Consider the following 13,905-nt stretch of genomic DNA (forward strand, 5'->3'; position numbering starts at 1 on the left):
CCGAATGCTTTCATTCAATCAGAAATAGTTTTATCTTACATAGCAAGAGTCGTGAGACGTGGTAAGGTCAGTAGATATCCCTGTTCAGCCAAGTAGTTTGACAAGTTTCTCGTGTCGCAGTGTCTCACATCGTAAATACCATTCATACAGTTCACGAACCACTCATAGAATGGGCCGTTACTTTCGTCCAGCTCAATTTTCTGTTTGATTATTAAAGATTAAGTCATAACTATGTAAAGTGATAGTTGATTGAATGATATATTTAACTGACGTTGAAGTTGGGGATCACGGATTTCATCATTGCTGAATAGCAGCAATTCGCGAGTTCTGCTTTATGTGTTGACTGTAGATCACCCTCGTCACTGCAATCGTAATCGGTAGATACGCAGGACCTACTAGAGATAAGTTTCAAAACATTGATACTAATCATCTTGTATTGTTTTATTTGATTTCCAATATTCAGGACTCACCGAATGCCTGAGGCGCAGACCGCAGAGATCATCACCAACGCCCGAAAAGAGTATTTTCCGTCGGAAGGATTCTTAGCTTCAACAATTCGGTGCATAAGGTTCAGCACTCTGCTGACGACGTCGAGGACGAGCGCCTCATCCTCTGGACTTGGGGTGGCGTCGTCGGATCCGGTGCGTCCCATAACGATGTTGAGGATACTTGCCGTCGAAAATACGATCCGGTAGGCCGGAGATGAGGTGGATAGAAGTTTTTTGAGAAACTCAAATATTTGCTTTGATTCGCAAATCGTCCTTGCCGACACTTGAAATGTATTGGCACTAGGCAGAAGTGGAAAAATGAATGAATAAAGAATTAACATTGTCATTGATAATATTATATACGGACGTTCAATTTTATTAATGAATGCTTTACATGTGTATGTATGTTATGTCTGTACGCTTCGAATAGCATTTAGTCCTTGTCTATACTTGAAATGTAATATTACTCTGCACAAATGTAAGATTGGACAAATAAAGAAAGAAAGTTTTCGTTGGAAATTTTATACAATGACGTTCATTGTTATTATTGTATGATCTACCTTACTAATATTTTGTCCAGTGTTCGAACCATGTTCTCGAGCATGACAGAATAGTCTGATGAAAATTCCGAGTCCTGCATTGTAAGAAAATGACCAGTACGCAGGATCGAGGCCACTACGTAGGACGCGTGATTTTGATTGTAAAATTGACGACTAACTATCAGGATGGAAAAGCATTTGAGAGTTGCCCTGTGAAAATGAAAATAGGTTAGTCTAGTTTTTTCGCCGATTTGAGAGGCATGACGTTTATTCTTGAAATGAGAGTAGTCGACCAAGTCTAGAATGATTGTGTTCCCATGAGAATCGAAAAAGGTATTTGACCCGTTTTGGTCGAATATCTTTCATCTTGGAATCGATTTGTGTGACTCTTTCCTGACTAATTGGACCCTCAGAAACTCAGAAAACGCAGCGAAAAGAGCGTGGGATCAACAGAGAAGAAATTAGGAAGGAAATTATTGGTTGGTTTTTCGGCTGTAACTTTCGTTCTGTTGATCGCAGCCTATCGGGACTGCGCCCAATCGATTTCTCTCGCAAAATTACGTCGGAACAGTGCATGAAATAATTTATTCCGGCACTTTTCAAAATCGCCAAAATTTTCGCCAAAAATGCAAAGGGGTTAACCTTCCTTTTTTTTTGACCAAAAAATCTTTCGTCTCAGAAGTGATTTGTATGACCCTTTCCCGACCAATTGGACCCCCAGGAACTCAGAAAACGCAGCGAAAAGAGCGTAGGATGAACAGGAGAGAAATTACGAAGGAAAAAGCACCTGCTGAAAAATGTCGAAAACTCAGGTTCACGATTTTTGGCTGTAACTTTTGTTCTGTTGATCGCAGCCTATCGGGACTACGCCCAATCGATTTCTCTCGCAAAATTACGTCGGAACAGTGCATGAAATAATTTATTCCGGCACTTTTCAAAATCGCCAAAATTTTCGCCAAAAATGCAAAGGGGTTAACCTTCCTTTTTTTTGACCAAAAAATCTTTCGTCTCAGAAGTGATTTGTATGACCCTTTCCCGACCAATTGGACCCCCAGGAACTCAGAAAACGCAGCGAAAAGAGCGTAGGATGAACAGGAGAGAAATTACGAAGGAAAAAGCACCTGCTGAAAAATGTCGAAAACTCAGGTTCACGTTTTTTGGCTGTAACTTTTGTTCTGTTGATCGCAGCCTATCGGGACTGCGCCCAATCGATTTCTCTCGCAAAATTACGTCGGAACAGTGCATGAAATAATTTATTCCGGCACTTTTCAAAATCGCCAAAATTTTCGCCAAAAATGCAAAGGGGTTAACCTTCCTTTTTTTTTGACCAAAAAATCTTTCGTCTCAGAAGTGATTTGTATGACCCTTTCCCGACCAATTGGACCCCCAGGAACTCAGAAAACGCAGCGAAAAGAGCGTAGGATGAACAGGAGAGAAATTACGAAGGAAAAAGCACCTGCTGAAAAATGTCGAAAACTCAGGTTCACGATTTTTGGCTGTAACTTTTGTTCTGTTGATCGCAGCCTATCGGGACTACGCCCAATCGATTTCTCTCGCAAAATTACGTCGGAACAGTGCATGAAATAATTTATTCCGGCACTTTTCAAAATCGCCAAAATTTTCGCCAAAAATGCAAAGGGGTTAACCTTCCTTTTTTTTTGACCAAAAAATCTTTCGTCTCAGAAGTGATTTGTATGACCCTTTCCCGACCAATTGGACCCCCAGGAACTCAGAAAACGCAGCGAAAAGAGCGTAGGATGAACAGGAGAGAAATTACGAAGGAAAAAGCACCTGCTGAAAAATGTCGAAAACTCGGGTTCACGTTTTTTGGCTGTAACTTTTGTTCTGTTGATCGCAGCCTATCGGGACTGCGCCCAATCGATTTCTCTCGCAAAATTACGTCGGAACAGTGCATGAAATAATTTATTCCGGCACTTTTCAAAATCGCCAAAATTTTCGCCAAAAATGCAAAGGGGTTAACCTTCCTTTTTTTTTGACCAAAAAATCTTTCGTCTCAGAAGTGATTTGTATGACCCTTTCCCGACCAATTGGACCCCCAGGAACTCAGAAAACGCAGCGAAAAGAGCGTAGGATGAACAGGAGAGAAATTACGAAAGAAAAAGCACCTGCTGAAAAATGTCGAAAACTCAGGTTCACGATTTTTGGCTGTAACTTTTGTTCTGTTGATCGCAGCCTATCGGGACTACGCCCAATCGATTTCTCTCGCAAAATTACGTCGGAACAGTGCATGAAATAATTTATTCCGGCACTTTTCAAAATCGCCAAAATTTTCGCCAAAAATGCAAAGGGGTTAACCTTCCTTTTTTTTTGACCAAAAAATCTTTCGTCTCAGAAGTGATTTGTATGACCCTTTCCCGACCAATTGGACCCCCAGGAACTCAAAAAACGCAGCGAAAAGAGCGTAGGATAAACAGGAGAGAAATTACGAAGGAAAAAGCACCTGCTGAAAAATGTCGAAAACTCGGGTTCACGTTTTTTGGCTGTAACTTTTGTTCTGTTGATCGCAGCCTATCGGGACTGCGCCCAATCGATTTCTCTCGCAAAATTACGTCGGAACAGTGCATGAAATAATTTATTCCGGCACTTTTCAAAATCGCCAAAATTTTCGCCAAAAATGCAAAGGGGTTAACCTTCCTTTTTTTTTGACCAAAAAATCTTTCGTCTCAGAAGTGATTTGTATGACCCTTTCCCGACCAATTGGACCCCCAGGAACTCAGAAAACGCAGCGAAAAGAGCGTAGGATGAACAGGAGAGAAATTACGAAGGAAAAAGCACCTGCTGAAAAATGTCGAAAACTCAGGTTCACGTTTTTTGGCTGTAACTTTTGTTCTGTTGATCGCAGCCTATCGGGACTGCGCCCAATCGATTTCTCTCGCAAAATTACGTCGGAACAGTGCATGAAATAATTTATTCCGGCACTTTACAAAATCGCCAAAATTTTCGCCAAAAATGCAAAGGGGTTAACCTTCCTTTTTTTTTGACCAAAAAATCTTTCGTCTCAGAAGTGATTTGTATGACCCTTTCCCGACCAATTGGACCCCCAGGAACTCAGAAAACGCAGCGAAAAGAGCGTAGGATGAACAGGAGAGAAATTACGAAGGAAAAAGCACCTGCTGAAAAATGTCGAAAACTCAGGTTCACGTTTTTTGGCTGTAACTTTTGTTCTGTTGATCGCAGCCTATCGGGACTGCGCCCAATCGATTTCTCTCGCAAAATTACGTCGGAACAGTGCATGAAATAATTTATTCCGGCACTTTACAAAATCGCCAAAATTTTCGCCAAAAATGCAAAGGGGTTAACCTTCCTTTTTTTTTGACCAAAAAATCTTTCGTCTCAGAAGTGATTTGTATGACCCTTTCCCGACCAATTGGACCCCCAGGAACTCAAAAAACGCAGCGAAAAGAGCGTAGGATGAACAGGAGAGAAATTACGAAGGAAAAAGCACCTGCTGAAAAATGTCGAAAACTCGGGTTCACGTTTTTTGGCTGTAACTTTTGTTCTGTTGATCGCAGCCTATCGGGACTGCGCCCAATCGATTTCTCTCGCAAAATTACGTCGGAACAGTGCATGAAATAATTTATTCCGGCACTTTTCAAAATCGCCAAAATTTTCGCCAAAAATGCAAAGGGGTTAACCTTCCCCTACGTCGGCTGTCACCTTGTCGTGGTATAGGGGCTTGACGGCCGCGATGAATCTTGGGGATCCGACGCTCCGGGGCTTCAAACCTTGTGGCGGAAGTGACTCTAGACGAGCGTCCACTAAGAACAGCCGGCTCAGCCTCTTGGGGCTGGGTGTATGAATGGTGATCTGAATGGGCGATGCGTACATGGGATGCGGTTGGGGCTCCTGGGGCGATTTCTCAGAGACTAACCAAGGAAGGAGTAGTTGCCGACCGACCGGGGCTGCGGGTGAAGTCAGTACCTTTACCGGACCTCTGTGGCGTACTACGGGTAAACGTTAGTCCACGGAACCTCGGTTCCCTGGCGAAGGTCCCAGGAAACCACATGTTCAACGTGGGAGAACCGCTCCCTGCAGCTGACTGGAGCCAATCTGGGAGTCAAACCAGGTGCCCTGGGCGCATGCGTGGAGGATTACCTGGTCAGTATTTCCTCATACCCGATGTCCGGTAGGGCAAATCCGGCAAGGTCTTACTCGGCCGGTGGCCTACCCTGTTTCGGATTAGCAGGGGAATCCCCGGCCGGGCGACTGAAAAGAGCTAGGGATGGGGGGTTCGCATGGATAGGGCAGACCTCCCGATAAACCGATAGCGGCTTCCATGCGAGGGGATAGGATTTTTTCCGGCGGGGAAAGATGCCACACCGCGGTGTGGCTGCCATGATGGCCGAACCGTCGTAATCAGACCAGCACTTTAATATGGATAATTTAACATGGAGTAGGCAGAAGGTGAAGCAAGGAGAGGTGCAAGAGCACCTGAATAGCAAGGGCACGCGGGGGGACGCGAGGGGCAGGGGCGCGCGCGCGCGAGGTCAAGCACTTGTGCGGGGTATTAGCTGGCCCCCTCTCAAAAGCACGGAGCCGGGGGTTACGCCAGGGCAGGCACCTGCACCCAACGTTTTGGCGGAGACTGTGGGGGGAATCAACGCACCGTCACAGGTGGTGCCCGAAGAGACACCCACACGACACGAGCAGCAGCAGGGGAACAAACGAAAGGGGGACGAGCTAACGCCGCCCGAGAACGCTGCACTCTCGGACGGAGAGCTCTTTCTTCCGCGCAGACTTGAGGGAGAAGGGAAAGAGAAATCGAGGCACCAAGCTGCGACTGCCGAGGGGAAGGGGAAGGGAACGGCCAGCCCCTCAGGCGAGGAGGAGGCAGCACGTACGCTCCTGGGAGCACGCCCGAAGCGCAAGAAGAGATGCACAGCTACCGTCAAGGGAACCTACCTGGAAGACGACTCCGAAGCAGGGGAGTCTGGTTCAGAGTGGAGCGCGCAGGGCTCGAACCTACGGCCAACAAAGAACCCTTCAGTGGGAAAAAGGAAGGCCAAAGCCGCGGCTAGGTCCCCAAAGAAAATCCCGCAGGGGGCAGGCCCTGTGGAATACAGGCTCATGACGGCATCGGACCTTGGGGCACAACTAATGGAGTGGCTCGAGGATATAGACGCCGTAAGGATGAGGTGCAAATCCATACAGGGCAGGCTGAGTGGCGAAATAAAGAGAAAGGTGGGTTTGGCGAAGGAGGCCCTACTTACACTCACCGTGAAAGCGGAGGCAGCAGGTGACCCCGCTCTCCTCCAGGCGCGCAACGCGGACCTAGAGGCTCAGTTGCGTGATACCCGTAGGGAAAGGGACGAGCTCCAACGCGAACTCGAGAAAAATCGAGAAGGCCGAGAGAGGCCTCAGACGGAAATAGCGAACCGGGCGACATGCTCATACGCACAGGTTACCAGCAGGGGCCCTGTGGCGAGAGCCGGCGAGCGACGGTCGGAAGCCGCCCAAACGACGATGGTGCTTGACCTGGGAGCGGCCACTAGGAGGAGCGAGGTGGAGGCCAATGAAGGGCCGACGACGGCGACATCAGCCGGTGCTTCGGAGTTCGAACTTCGCCTAACGGGATCCGAACTTCGACTCATCCCGGACAGTGACAGGGTCAGGGACGAGGAGATGGCCAGACAGTCCGCGGCCCTGAAACAGGTACGAGAGGAGGTGGGCAGGATATCCCTCCTGCTCCTCGATGCCTCGAGCAAGAGTGGAGCAGCTGACCAAGACCCTCTTGGCAAGGGTACGGCACAACCTCGCGGCACGCAGGCCACCACGGAGAAAGTGCAGAGGTCCTCGGGTGACCGGGGTGCGACCGACACTCCGATGGAAGTCGATGCCGGCGCCGATGCAGAGAACGGTAGGGGCGGCTGGAGTACGAAAAGGAAGAGAAAAGGAAAGCGCCTTGGCGAGGGAGTGCCGAGTGGGGCAGCAGTGGAAGCCACACAGACTGCCCCAACAGGGGCCCTGCGGCGTACCGGGGAGGACGGACCCACGGTGGCTCGCCGTAGAGCACCGAGGACAGCAGCCGTTGCTATCAAAAGCAGAGAGGAGAACACCCCGTATGCGGAAATACTCAAGTTCGCACGCGAGAAAATACAACTCGCGGAGCTTGGTATAGAGGAGACGAGGATGCGGCGGGCAGCTAACGGGGGGGTTCTCATTGAGATTCCTGGCCCCGAGAATACGAGGAAGGCGGACGCTCTAGCGGCGCAGCTGACCAAAGTAATCCTTGATAAATACGGCAACGCAGTCTCAGTGACAAGGCCGGTTATCAAGGGCGAACTGAGAGTCCTGGGCTTGGATGACTCAGTGTCCACCGAGGAACTGGCTCGCACCCTAGCCGAGCAGGGCGGCTGTAAGGTGGAGGAGGTCCGTGTAGGTGTCCCGAGGAGGACACCGAATGGACTATACAGCGCGTGGGTACAGTGCCCCCTGAGGGCAGCTGTGGCTGTCGCGAAGAAGGGCAAGGTGAGGATCGGTTGGACCACGGCCAGGGTAGAGCTGCTGGAGGCGCGCCCCAGGCAATGCTTCAAGTGCTGGGGCTTTGGCCATATAGGGAGTACGTGCAAGGCGTCGACAGAGCGCCGGGCCGCGTGCTACAGGTGCAGCGCTGAGGGCCACCAGGCGCGAGATTGCACGGCCAACCCCAAATGCGCGGTCTGCGAGGGGAGGGGGATAGACAGCGCCCACAGGATGGGTTCGGGACGTTGTACATCCGTCGGCGAACGGGGTCGGAGGCCCGCGACTAATGCAAGCGAGAATGGTCAGGTACATACAGTGTAACCTGAACCATAGCAGGGGGGCTCAGGACCTACTGAAGCAAGTAGTGCTCGAAAGGGAAATCGACGTGTGCCTCGTATCCGAGCCGTACGCTACTCCGAGCGTGGCCACTTGGCTTACCAGTGACGATGGCCGGGCGGCCATATACTGGAGGGCAGAGGGTAACGTCCGCGGGGGCTCGCTCGTCAAAAGGGGAAGAGGGTACGTGGCCGCTAAGTTCGGGGATATAATTGCCATATCGGTGTATATATCCCCGAACATTCTGATAGCGGAGTTCACCGAGCATCTGGACGACCTGGCTCGGGTGATCCAGCTGGCGGGGAACAGTGGGAGGGGGGTACTGGTGGGGGGGGATTTCAATGCCCGCTCGCCGACCTGGGACCCGTCTGGGTCCAACCGAAGGGGAGAGCTGCTCGAGGAGTGGGCGGCATCATGCGGTGTACGTCTCCACAACACTGGGAGGACGGCGACATGCATTAGGGCACAGGGGTCATCCGTCGTCGACCTGACGTGGTCGTCAGTTAATCTTGTACCCGTGATCAAGGGGTGGCGGGTGTTGGAGGAGACGGAAACACTATCCGACCACCGGTACATCTCGTACGAGGTCGGTAACCCGAGACGCACAGAGCACAGGGGTAGAAAGGGCCACATGCGCTGGAACTGGTCGAAGTTCAGTCCGGAACATCTGACTGATGCTCTGTCCCTCACCCTTTCCTGGGGACCAACTGGAGGGGACTATACGACGCCAGAGGGCCTTGCAGGATGGATCGAGCGTGCCATGACGCAGGCCTGCGACGCAGCCGCGCCGAGAGCTCGCACGGGGAATCGCTCCAGGAAAGCGACATACTGGTGGAGCGAGGAGCTGGCCGACATACGCAGGTCCTGCATAGCGGCGAGGAGGCGCCTCGCTAGGGGAAGACGGACGGCTGATGACCGTCAGGAAAAAGAGGCCGAGTATCGGGCCGCCAAGAGGGTGCTCCGAGACGGCATAAAAGCGGCCAAGGCCAAGGCGTGGAGAGACCTCATCAGCTCCGTGGAAGCGGATCCATGGGGTCTCTCTTACAAATTGGTGCTAGGCAAACTGCGAAGCTCCCAAAGAGGGTTGACGGAGACGCTGGAGGAGGATACCCTCAGGAGCCTCCTTGATGCCCTCTTCCCGAGGGGTGATGGATGCGCTCCGAGGGCCCAGGGCGGCTGTCAGTGGGACGAACGGTGGGCGGTCACGGCGGACGAGGTTCGAGCTGCGCTTAAAAAGGCATGCTCGCGCAATGTCGCCCCGGGACCGGATGGCGTTAAGGGAAGTGCGTGGGCGAGAGTTCCGGAGGGAATGATCGCACTACTGTCGAGGAATTTCAGCCTCTGCCTGCGAGAAGGAGTCGTTCCGCTGCCATGGAAGAAGGCTCGACTGGTGCTCATCCCTAAGGGGGGAGCACCCACCGGACCTATCCCCAAAGTAAGGCCGATATGCCTCCTGAACGAGGTGGGTAAAATGTTCGAGAGGATCCTGGTGGCTCGGCTGGGCAAATGGATGGAGGGGAATCCTCGGGCGCGCTTGTCCGAGGACCAGTACGGGTTTCGGGAAGGGCGATCCACGAACGATGCTTTGCTAAGGGTGCGACGATTCGTGGAAAACGCCACGGAGAAGGGGGGCTACGCGGTGGCTGTGTCTCTCGACATCGCCAACGCATTCAATAGTTTGCCATGGCCGTCCATAAGGGACGCACTTAAAGACAAAGCGGTTCCGGAGTATCTTCGACGGGTCCTGGATTCCTACCTGTGGGACAGGCACGTGGAATACACAAACGGAGATGGGGAGCTGAGAAGTCTGGCAGTGACGGCCGGGGTCCCACAGGGCTCGGTTCTCGGCCCCCTGCTATGGAACTTGACTTTCGACGAGGTTCTGCGGGGGGAGGGGGTTGCAGACTGTGTTACTGTCTGCTACGCGGATGACACGCTGATTTTGAGTTCCGCTGGGGATCCATCCACAGCGGTAGCACTGGCAAATGCGATGGTAGCCAGGGTAGTCCGGCGAATTTCGGGCCTAGGCCTCACGGTGGCGGCGAGCAAGACGGAAGCTGTCCTATTCTGGCGCGTGAAAAGGGGGGAAACACCAAACACCCCAGACGTTAGAGTTGGCGCGGAGAGGGTGCTACTGTCGGGGTCCATGAAGTACCTGGGGGTGCGACTGGATCCCGGCCTGACGTTCAAAGCGCACTTCGCGTCCATGGAGACTAGGCTAGGGGGTGTCACGAGGACACTAGCGAGGCTGATGCCAAACCTGAGGGGGCCATCCGAATCTAGGCGTGGGCTTTATGCGCAAACTCTATTCGCGGTAATAATGTACGGCGCTCCGGTGTGGGGGGATGTGGCGAGGTCCTCAAAGTACATCCAGCGAGTAATTACGAGGTGCCAGAGAAGGATATGCGCAAGAGTAGTTGCGGCATATCGCACGGCCTCCTTCGTGGCCGTTTCGATGCTGGCCAGGACCCCGCCACTATATCTAGTGGCTGATGCGTACAAGCGCACATTCGATAGAGTGCGTGAACTGCGGTCGACCAGGACGTGGTCCCAGAGCATGGTCAGAGTGATTAGGGAGGAGGAACTGCGCGTAGCCCGCGAGCAATGGAGGGTGGACCTCGGAAGTGCGGGGCTCCCCAGCGAGAGGTTGAGGTTAGCTATCCTAGCGAACTGGACGGGATGGTTCGACAGGGCACACGGGAGCATGACTTTCCGTGTGACCCAAGTCTTGACAGGCCACGGGTACTTCGCGGATTTCTTATGTAGAATAGGGAAGACGGAGAGGCCGACCTGCTGGTACTGCCGGCTGGAGGAAGACACGGTGAGCCACACGGTGGAGGCGTGCCCCGCGTGGAGAGACGAGAGGAATGCCCTAAAGCGCGCCGTAGGGGAGGATCTGACACCGCCTGGCCTGATCAGGGCTATGGTAGGGTCGAAAGAGGGATGGGTGGCGGTGGCTAGCTTCGCGGAGCGGGTCATGACGGCCAAGGAACAGCGGGAGCGGTTACGACAGCGAACGCGGCGCAGCGTGCACCGCGCGACCCGCTTGAGCGGGAGAAATGGGGGTGGTTCGCGTGTAAGCGTGGGCATGACGTAGGCTCGGACCTACACGGGCAGGGGTCCAAACGGATTTGCGGGACGGGACACCGGTCGACCTCAGCCCGGTCCTTTGGGTCGGGGTCGTGGTTCGGGGGTGGAGGGGAGAGGAGGGGTGCAGGGCAACTTGGAATCTGGTGCCAGGATAGGTGAGACGCTAGGCGGTAGGGTGACGTTAGGGTCGTTCCGGCCTTGCCCCCTCTTCTTCTTCTTCTTCTTCTGCCTCTCTCTCTTCGTCCCCCGGCCCGGGGACGGCGGATGTGACGGTCGTGCCGGATCCATCTTCCCCCGGATCCGCAAGGGCAGGGCGCTCGTTATCGCGAACATCGAGCACCGAGTGGGGGTCTCCATTCGCTTGACAGCTCCGTTAAGCGGAGCTCTCGTCGTAGCGGCTACAGAAGATGCCCCACCAGCGGGCAGGGTCGTCCTTCGCAAGAGGACACTGAGCGTAGGATTCAGCGGGGTGGAGCCGGGAGGCGCAACTCCCGGATAGGCGTTGAAGTAAGGTCCGCGCGTAACCGCGAAGGTGCCGGGGGGATCCCTGAGGTTATGCCTCGCGCGGTTCCGGGGAGTCCCCCCTACTCGTACCAGAGCCGCTGGTTTTTTAGTGGGTGCGAGTCCCACACTACCCTGAAGCTTCTTGCGCGAAGCTCCAGGGTGTGCATAAGGCATTTTTACCAGCGTTATCAAAAAAAAAAAAAAAAAAAAAAAAGGGGTTAACCTTCCTTTTTTTTTGACCAAAAAATCTTTCGTCTCAGAAGTGATTTGTATGACCCTTTCCCGACCAATTGGACCCCCAGGAACTCAGAAAACGCAGCGAAAAGAGCGTAGGATGAACAGGAGAGAAATTACGAAGGAAAAAGCACCTGCTGAAAAATGTCGAAAACTCAGGTTCACGTTTTTTGGCTGTAACTTTTGTTCTGTTGATCGCAGCCTATCGGGACTGCGCCCAATCGATTTCTCTCGCAAAATTACGTCGGAATAGTGCATGAAATAATTTATTCCGGCACTTTTCAAAATCGCCAAAATTTTCGCCAAAAATGCAAAGGGGTTAACCTTCTTTTTTTTTTGACCAAAAAATTTTTCGTCTCAGAAGTGATTTGTATGACCCTTTCCCGACCAGTTGGACCCCCAGGAACTCAGAAAACGCAGCGAAAAGAGCGTAGGATGAACAGGAGAGAAATTACGAAGGAAAAAGCACCTGCTGAAAAATGTCGAAAACTCGGGTTCACGTTTTTTGGCTGTAACTTTTTTTCTGTTGATCGCAGCCTATCGGGACTGCGCCCAATCGATTTCTCTCGCAAAATTACGTCGGAACAGTGCATGAAATAATTTATTCCGGCACTTTTCAAAATCGCCAAAATTTTCGCCAAAAATGCAAAGGGGTTAACCTTCCTTTTTTTTTGACCAAAAAATCTTTCGTCTCAGAAGTGATTTGTATGACCCTTTCCCGACCAATTGGACCCCCAGGAACTCAAAAAACGCAGCGAAAAGAGCGTAGGATGAACAGGAGAGAAATTACGAAGGAAAAAGCACCTGCTGAAAAATGTCGAAAACTCGGGTTCACGTTTTTTGGCTGTAACTTTTGTTCTGTTGATCGCAGCCTATCGGGACTGCGCCCAATCGATTTCTCTCGCAAAATTACGTCGGAACAGTGCATGAAATAATTTATTCCGGCACTTTTCAAAATCGCCAAAATTTTCGCCAAAAATGCAAAGGGGTTAACCTTCCTTTTTTTTTGACCAAAAAATCTTTCGTCTCAGAAGTGATTTGTATGACCCTTTCCCGACCAATTGGACCCCCAGGAACTCAAAAAACGCAGCGAAAAGAGCGTAGGATGAACAGGAGAGAAATTACGAAGGAAAAAGCACCTGCTGAAAAATGTCGAAAACTCGGGTTCACGTTTTTTGGCTGTAACTTTTGTTCTGTTGATCGCAGCCTATCGGGACTGCGCCCAATCGATTTCTCTCGCAAAATTACGTCGGAACAGTGCATGAAATAATTTATTCCGGCACTTTTCAAAATCGCCAAAATTTTCGCCAAAAATGCAAAGGGGTTAACCTTCCTTTTTTTTTGACCAAAAAATCTTTCGTCTCAGAAGTGATTTGTATGACCCTTTCCCGACCAATTGGACCCCCAGGAACTCAGAAAACGCAGCGAAAAGAGCGTAGGATGAACAGGAGAGAAATTACGAAGGAAAAAGCACCTGCTGAAAAATGTCGAAAACTCGGGTTCACGTTTTTTGGCTGTAACTTTTGTTCTGTTGATCGCAGCCTATCGGGACTGCGCCCAATCGATTTCTCTCGCAAAATTACGTCGGAACAGTGCATGAAATAATTTATTCCGGCACTTTACAAAATCGCCAAAATTTTCGCCAAAAATGCAAAGGGGTTAACCTTCCTTTTTTTTTGACCAAAAAATCTTTCGTCTCAGAAGTGATTTGTATGACCCTTTCCCGACCAATTGGACCCCCAGGAACTCAGAAAACGCAGCGAAAAGAGCGTAGGATGAACAGGAGAGAAATTACGAAGGAAAAAGCACCTGCTGAAAAATGTCGAAAACTCAGGTTCACGTTTTTTGGCTGTAACTTTTGTTCTGTTGATCGCAGCCTATCGGGACTGCGCCCAATCGATTTCTCTCGCAAAATTACGTCGGAACAGTGCATGAAATAATTTATTCCGGCACTTTACAAAATCGCCAAAATTTTCGCCAAAAATGCAAAGGGGTTAACCTTCCTTTTTTTTTGACCAAAAAATCTTTCGTCTCAGAAGTGATTTGTATGACCCTTTCCCGACCAATTGGACCCCCAGGAACTCAAAAAACGCAGCGAAAAGAGCGTAGGATGAACAGGAGAGAAATTACGAAGGAAAAAGCACCTGCTGAAAAATGTCGAAAACTCGGGTTCACGTTTTTTGGCTGTAACTTTTGTTCTGTTGATCGCAGCCTATCGGGACTGCGCCCAA

At 51.2% G+C, this 13,905-nt stretch overlaps 2 protein-coding genes across 2 annotated transcripts; one reads left to right on the forward strand and one right to left on the reverse strand.

Annotated features, from left to right (window-relative positions):
- Nucleotides 1-35: 35 nt before the first annotated feature.
- LOC124304710 (uncharacterized) lies at nt 36-1,131 on the reverse strand. The gene is made up of 4 exons (XM_046763262.1): nt 1,049-1,131; nt 471-788; nt 272-392; nt 36-200 (listed from the first exon to the last, which is right to left on the reverse strand). The coding sequence occupies exons 1-4, from the start codon at nt 1,126-1,128 to the stop codon at nt 36-38; spliced, it is 684 nt and encodes a 227-aa protein (XP_046619218.1). The 5' UTR covers nt 1,129-1,131.
- Nucleotides 1,132-4,866: 3,735 nt separating this feature from the next.
- On the forward strand, nt 4,867-10,943 carry LOC124304711 (uncharacterized). Its single transcript, XM_046763263.1, has 3 exons — nt 4,867-5,174; nt 5,446-7,816; nt 7,914-10,943. Exons 1-3 carry the CDS (start codon nt 4,867-4,869, stop codon nt 10,941-10,943), a joined length of 5,709 nt encoding a protein of 1,902 aa, XP_046619219.1.
- Nucleotides 10,944-13,905: the final 2,962 nt, after the last annotated feature.

Source organism: Neodiprion virginianus, chromosome 5, assembly GCF_021901495.1.
Source record: "Neodiprion virginianus isolate iyNeoVirg1 chromosome 5, iyNeoVirg1.1, whole genome shotgun sequence".
NCBI classification, from domain to species: Eukaryota; Metazoa; Arthropoda; class Insecta; order Hymenoptera; family Diprionidae; genus Neodiprion; species Neodiprion virginianus.

Bases quoted from the DNA above. Each gene is read 5' to 3' on its own strand.
- LOC124304710 (XM_046763262.1), bottom strand. From the start codon at position 1,128: ATGCAGGACTCGGAATTTTCATCAGACTATTCTGTCATGCTCGAGAAC. The intron at 393-470 runs GTGAGTCCTGAA...TATCTCTAGTAG, and splicing joins GTCTGCGCCTCAGGCATTCG to GTCCTGCGTATCTACCGATT. The intron at 201-271 runs GTCAGTTAAATA...ATAATCAAACAG, and splicing joins CCGTGATCCCCAACTTCAAC to AAAATTGAGCTGGACGAAAG.
- LOC124304711 (XM_046763263.1), top strand. From the start codon at position 4,867: ATGCGTACATGGGATGCGGTTGGGGCTCCTGGGGCGATTTCTCAGAGA. The intron at 5,175-5,445 runs GTAGGGCAAATC...AACATGGAGTAG, and splicing joins TTCCTCATACCCGATGTCCG to GCAGAAGGTGAAGCAAGGAG. The intron at 7,817-7,913 runs GTACATACAGTG...CTCGTATCCGAG, and splicing joins ATGCAAGCGAGAATGGTCAG to CCGTACGCTACTCCGAGCGT.